The sequence below is a fragment of the Genypterus blacodes genome, unplaced genomic scaffold (assembly GCF_046128005.1).
Source record: "Genypterus blacodes isolate CSIRO-AG114 ecotype Tasmania unplaced genomic scaffold, CSIRO-AGI_Gbla_v1 ptg000027l_1, whole genome shotgun sequence".
NCBI classification, from domain to species: Eukaryota; Metazoa; Chordata; class Actinopteri; order Ophidiiformes; family Ophidiidae; genus Genypterus; species Genypterus blacodes.
The window spans coordinates 2,465,048-2,471,111 of record NW_027466840.1 but is presented as its reverse complement, the minus strand read 5'-3'; the positions used below and the strand labels follow the sequence as shown (position 1 = coordinate 2,471,111).

General features: G+C 44.6%; 2 protein-coding genes across 2 annotated transcripts; one reads left to right on the top strand and one right to left on the bottom strand.

Annotated features, from left to right (window-relative positions):
* Positions 1 to 396: 396 nt before the first annotated feature.
* On the top strand, positions 397 to 2,418 carry cdca9 (cell division cycle associated 9). The gene is made up of 10 exons (XM_076143900.1): positions 397 to 641; positions 735 to 866; positions 957 to 997; positions 1,085 to 1,136; positions 1,218 to 1,261; positions 1,389 to 1,450; positions 1,533 to 1,616; positions 1,724 to 1,802; positions 1,950 to 2,036; positions 2,141 to 2,418. The coding sequence occupies exons 1-10, from the start codon at positions 533 to 535 to the stop codon at positions 2,186 to 2,188; spliced, it is 738 nt and encodes a 245-aa protein (XP_076000015.1). The 5' UTR covers positions 397 to 532; the 3' UTR covers positions 2,189 to 2,418.
* Positions 2,419 to 2,501: 83 nt separating this feature from the next.
* Positions 2,502 to 5,513, bottom strand: plin2 (perilipin 2). The gene is made up of 8 exons (XM_076143899.1): positions 5,452 to 5,513; positions 5,156 to 5,200; positions 4,774 to 4,969; positions 4,482 to 4,564; positions 3,982 to 4,267; positions 3,417 to 3,595; positions 3,162 to 3,278; positions 2,502 to 3,055 (listed from the first exon to the last, which is right to left on the bottom strand). The coding sequence occupies exons 2-8, from the start codon at positions 5,183 to 5,185 to the stop codon at positions 2,609 to 2,611; spliced, it is 1,338 nt and encodes a 445-aa protein (XP_076000014.1). The 5' UTR covers positions 5,186 to 5,200; positions 5,452 to 5,513; the 3' UTR covers positions 2,502 to 2,608.
* Between the last annotated feature and the right edge of the window lie 551 nt (positions 5,514 to 6,064).

Below are 6,064 nucleotides of genomic sequence, written 5' to 3'. Positions count from 1 at the left end.
TCTTAGTGATTAATCATTTCATTTATTCCCATACCACAACACATATAATTTGCACACTGACACTGAATTACATGTCAACTAATAGAACTAATCGCTCTAATATGCAATAACAAAACAGGTAAAATAAAAGTAAAACAATACTAATATGCAAACAACGTAAATAAATGCATTAAAAAGATTATAACAATAAAATAAACACGTAGTTTCCGTGTGCTCGTTTAAATAATTCCCAAAACTCGATTGGTAGAATCATTAAATTAAAGTCTTGTAGTGAAATTGATGTTCAAACGCTGCTACACCCGTCAGTAATAAACAGGATCCTTGCGCCAAACAATGTAGTTCCCTTATGTTTGTGATGAGTTGGTGAATACGCGTATGGATACCTTCACTAATTAATTGAACGTCCACCTGTGTGAGGCAGGAGAAGTCAGTACAAACTAAGTGTCAACGAGACAAGACAGCGACAAGACAGAGGCAAGAAGACACAGAAACACAAACACAGCTGGAAAAGTAGGAAAAACAGGGAGAAAAGATGCCGGAAAGGCGGACGAGACAAGGAGGAAGCGCCCAGAATAAGCAGCTAATCCGGGAAATGCGACAAAACAGACTGACCCTCTTCATCCAGCAGTTTGAGAAAGAAGGTTTGGTCATTTTGGACATCTTAAATTTAACTTTTTCAAATCTTCCGTGGTTTCCCCGCTCTTTCCCTGACACGTAGCTGTGTGTGTTCGCAGCACAAGAGCGTATGAACGAATTAGAGGCCAAAATGGACAACATGCTGACCACAGTGGATAAAGTGTTCCAAGTAGAAGTGATGAAGATGCCGCCTTCTCTTCAAAACACGCGCATAGGGGATTTAATAAGCGGTGAGCACACGGAAATAAAAGTTTTAACTCGTTTAATTAATGAATAAATAACTCGTTTTCTTATTGCTTTGGGTGGATTTCCTCCCGTAGAAGAAGAAATGCCTCCAAGTGATGTGTCCATTGCCATGAGAGTGAGTTTGCGCTTCAATTTTGATTGGCTCCTTACTACCATCTAGTGGCGCTTTAGTGACACTACACTGTAATTGGACTTTTTGCAGCGTGAGGTCCTGGACATGCAGCAGCCCCTCAGGAGAGCACCAAGTAAAAGAGGTGAAACTCAAATGACACCACGCTAGTTTACTGTGACAATTACAATGGGAATTCCAGGTTCATGTCTCCCGTTTTTTGCAGTGAAACCGACGCCGCCCCAGACGACCGCGGCCAAAACCTCAAAGGTAGGTTATGGATATGTGCGAATCAATCCAGTGACATAACTGGAAAGGAGTTTGAGCTACAGTATATTGTACAAATGTAACCCAATAGTTTGACCTGCCCTGACATTGGTCTTCATCACATCTTAAGGGAGGGAAGGGGAAAAAGAAGAGCCGACAGTTAGTTGGGAGCGCCAGTGCTGGAAACCTTCGGTAAGCCTGGAGAACACGTGTAATATTGTGTTGTAGACAATATTCTGAATATAGGAGTTGACACTGCTTGTAATCCCTTCAGCGGCTCCTTGGCGGCCACTGAAAGAACTCAAAGCAGATTGACCAAAGTTATTGACCAGACGCCAGTGACCAAACCCAAACTAAGGTATGTGTCTGAGCTATACACCAGCTTTTTTTTTGAAGTCACTTGGTTCAATGGTTCATTTGGCGTCGCTAAATGGATATTCTTTGAAATGGCTTTGTAATCCTCAGGTCTGTCTCTACTGGTGATTTGTCGTGTTCACTAGCCGGCCTCGCTCCACACATCACTATAACCACAGCACACGGTCAGGTAAAGGACTGATGCCACCTCGTGTCCGTGATGTTGATGACCCATCCACAATTGTTGTTGCCGTTTAGGAGCAGAGGAAGGATGTTTGTGCCTCGTGCTCGGGTTGTGTCCTTCAGTTCAACCGTCTTTGTTTGTCCGTGTTTCCAGGCCGTCTGCTTCTCTGAAGAGACCAAGGACGACATCAACTTGGACCTTCTGGATGATGTCGCCTGGTGCCAGATTCAGAAACTCACGGTAATCCAGTCACGTGAAATTAGAGCAGCAAATAAGTATCTGTAGCTTTAGAAATGTGAAAGTGTGCAGTTGGTGATATTCTGCCCATTGAATTGTGCTTTCAGCGGCTGATGGAGTATTTGTCTAAGAAAAATCAAAGCGTCTGCCGATGAGTGAAGACGCACAACGTCCACTGTGATTGGATGATGTTTAATTCTTAGTCTTTTGTTGTGTTAATCGCTGACTGTTGCCTCTCTAAATGCATGCTATAAATATAATAAAGCTTATTTACATGATCCTTTTAAATGGCTTGTCAAATGAAGTTCAGTGTGTGTGACTTTGACAGAGTTGATCCTTGCTGTGCTCTGAGGCAAAGATCTCAGATCTGAACATCTTCATTGTGAGTGTGCTCCATCAAGCAGGTTTGCCTCTTTGAGTCAGGAGAGGCAAAACCGTTGAAGTTCTTAAGAAGGAAAAGAGAGCCAGTAAAAGCAGAGGCATATGACCTTTAATGTTTAACTACACAGGATTACAAACATTTGATCTTGGGTTTTAAAGGCCTCATTTTTGGACACAAAGCTGATATCACATATTTATTCCTTAGAAGTCAGGGACTCCATCTCTACTTCCATCTGCTCCTCCTGGTGTGACCTGGAGGAGAGGCCGTGTGAAGACGTGTCTGGGGTGCAGATCGGGGTGGTCGCCGGCTCAGGAGTCGCAGGGGCGTCTCGGGAGTAGAAGGGACCAACCAGCCAGTTGAGCGGCGTGTTATTGATCAGATAATCCATGACGTGGTCCAGGGAGTCCTTCATCTGACCCAGCTGTCTCTTGCTGGTTGCTAACGCGTTGTCTGGTAGGTCTCTAAAGGACGAAGCCTGGCTGAAGTTGGTGTAGAGCACTGTGGCAGAGTGGCTGAGTGAGAGCGCCTCCTGCTGGATGTGGTTAGGGAGGCCCTGCAGGCCAGAGACGAAGACCAGACAGGTGGTCTGGAGCTGCTGGGTGAGGGAACGGGCCAGGGCCAAGGTGCGAGACTCGATGACCTGATAGAGGGGATCGTTTAAACTACAATGCAAAGGAACTTAAATGTGTTGTTTGTGTTCATCTAACCACATCGACTGCATTATCTCTGCATATTTGTCTCCTCACCTCTGCCTCGTGACCATTCTCCTGCCTTGGAATATTGGACTTCCACCCCACCAAGGAATTCAGCTTGTCGTTCACTCTCTGGCTCGCCCCGTCAATATTTCTCCTCCCAAATTCAATCTAGCAAACACAGAAAAGAAAACACTCTTTAATCTGCGTTCTGTGACCAGTAAAAGAGGTTTTTTCCACATTCAGAACAAAGGAAGTGTGTCTTGTGACCACGATTAGGGCCGTGGAGACTTATTCTAAAGTACCTACCAGGTCAACAGTGGAGTTAAGCTGAGAAATGAATTCCAGGCTGCGATGCTTGCCGTCCCTCACTCTGGTCACAGCCCTGGTGTAGGCTCTGGTCCGCAGCTTGGTTGAGAGCGAGCCCAGACGCACGTAGTAGCTCTCGTCCTGCTTGTCAAAGCCACTCACAAGTTTGGCCTCCTCCTCTGTGGCAAAACAAAGCATGAATGAAATCATTAAGAGGATAAACGCCCTGTGACCGCTGCAAAGTTCAACTTGTTCCTTCGTCTACTGAACCTTTGTCGTGTTTGACTGTATTCAGAGTCAATTCTTTAGCTCATTCAACCAAATTCTCACTTATTGTGCTTTAGTAAGGCTGTTATTTGTCACAACTCTTTTACAATAGATCTGTTTTGTGTGTAGGGCCAATTTGTGTCAAGTCCTAGTAAATACCAGCTCTGTTCCAATAACTCAGATTTTCCTGGAAGCGAAAGCAAATCCACTCTTAAATGTTTGGTTCCGCCTAATGCGCTGTTAGAAAAGGAGGGTCGACAGATTTAAGGGGTCCAACAAAGCCGACTCCAGCACTCACCCAGCTGGTCCTGGGTCAGGGGCAGGTACTGCTCCACCAGGCTCTCTGACGTGCTGAGGGCCGTGTCCATTCCGCTGCTCACCATCTGGACCACGCGGCTCTCTAGCACGGTGCTGACACTCCCGTTGACAACATCTATGGTCTTCTCTACCCCGTCCTGCATCGCGCCCCGGGTCCTCGACACCACACAGGTCAGAGTGTCTGAGACCGTATCCTTGACACCAGACACTGTGACGCTTGCAACATCTTTGGCACTGTTGACCACATCCTTGGCATTAGAAACAATCTGGGCAGGGACACAAAACACGGACAAAATAAATTTTCCCGTTCAGATAACGATGAGCTCATAGCGGGAGAGGAGACAGCAATTGAGCAAGGCAGGACACAGTTCACGGCCGAGCCCACCGCAGAGATCAGTCCAAGTTACCAATTAAATAGGATATTGTGAAATTTGGCCCCGGATTGTGTGAGAGTTTGAACGTGTGTGCTGTTAGTCGTACCTTCTCAGAGGGCTGGTGAAGGATCGGCAAGGTTTTCTCAATCCTGTCCAGACCTTTACAGGCCAGGTTGTTGGCAATGGCAACTGCAGATAATGTAATAATAAGAAATGTATTAGATTTGATAGGAAAGCTGGATGTGGGAGTGAAGGAGAAGATATAACCCCAGTAACGGAAATGGAAGATAGAAGAACTGGGTGAGAGGTCAAGATGAGTCAGGTTCAACCGCTCAGCTTGAACTTCCTGTTCTTAATGATTTTTACTATGACTCAGTTTGGCATCCTGAGCTTCTTACTCTGGGGTTCCAGCTTGTCTATGATGGGTGAGGCGGTGGTGAGAGCCACGGAGGTGATGGTGCGGACGCCCTGCTCGGCCGCCTCGCACACACACCTGATGTATGGGTGTGTGTCCTTGGTGTTGGAGTAGACGCTGGACACTAAGCCATAGGTGGAGCTGACCAAGGGAAGGTTGGTCACCCTCTCAACCACATTCTGTCAGGAAACACAACAGGAATAGTCACAGTTTAACACTCCACTGGCCTGTACTGGATTCAAAGAGGTTTTATAGTTGATGGTAAGTTTCCCTTCTATATTACAGAACAGAATATCAATGATAATAAATATACATATAAAAAAATACGTTCAATTGGCGAAGCGAAGTCTTTCAAAGTAACTCACCTGGGTTAGAATAACGTCAGCTGCTGCCATGTCGACTGAAAATACCTTAAAACAAGAATATGAAGAATATAAATTAAATACTTTTACTAAAAACAACACAACATAAACTGTCTGCGATAAACAAGTAAACAAGTATAGCACGTAGGTAATTTGCAAAACTGAGTATTTTTGCTACTTCAGTAAATATCTTTATTACAACTTCATACATTTTTAAAAAGGACAACAGTCGTAACTTGTGTTTAAAAAGTCATTTTACTTGTGTATTGTATAAGGTGACGTTGTTAAATAGTACTCACCTCTCCGTGTCTTGTGTAGCAAGGCAGAAGCGATTGATTCGACAGATAGTTTGGTGATGCGTGACTGCGTGGCTTTTATATTGTTTAGTTATCGCGAGATTAGCGCAACACTAGGCGTGGGGACGGTAATGGTTGTAGGGCAAAGGTGAGGCGTTCAAGTGAGGTCGGGAAATTCCCGGTGACTGAGCAGTCACGGGGTTAACCCTTGCCACATTACAGCGGTCTGTGACGTGTAATGACCTAAACGTTTTATTAAGATTATCTTCATAGTTTCGGACTGTTCGGCAGCACTACAACATAAATCCAGCATAAATGTATGTTAGCCAGAAGCTATCAGATGTTTCACTTTAATACTTATACCCACATCTGGCAATTATAAGATAGATGTGGGCTTTATATCAATAAATACGTAATAGACAGGGCTCCTCCTTCATAAATGAAATGAGGAAACATGTTAATCAGCCAGATTCAGATCAATAACTGGACTGAAACCGTTTATAGTCCATATTGAGATACATGTGCCTGACCTCTCCCTTCAGACTGATGTCTGAAAGAGGCCACAATGCTGACAAATGCACCATCTTTAATGTTAAGAATGAAATTGACTCCACAT

Coding starts and splice junctions, on each gene's coding strand:
- cdca9 (XM_076143900.1), top strand. CDS start 533: ATGCCGGAAAGGCGGACGAGACAAGGAGGAAGCGCCCAGAATAAGCAG. Junction 642..734: donor CCAGCAGTTTGAGAAAGAAG/GTTTGGTCATTT, acceptor GTGTGTTCGCAG/CACAAGAGCGTATGAACGAA. Junction 2,037..2,140: donor GCCAGATTCAGAAACTCACG/GTAATCCAGTCA, acceptor TTGTGCTTTCAG/CGGCTGATGGAGTATTTGTC.
- plin2 (XM_076143899.1), bottom strand. CDS start 5,185: ATGGCAGCAGCTGACGTTATTCTAACCCAG. Junction 3,596..3,981: donor CCTGACCCAGGACCAGCTGG/GTGAGTGCTGGA, acceptor GTTTTGCCACAG/AGGAGGAGGCCAAACTTGTG. Junction 3,056..3,161: donor AGAATGGTCACGAGGCAGAG/GTGAGGAGACAA, acceptor CCCCTCTATCAG/GTCATCGAGTCTCGCACCTT.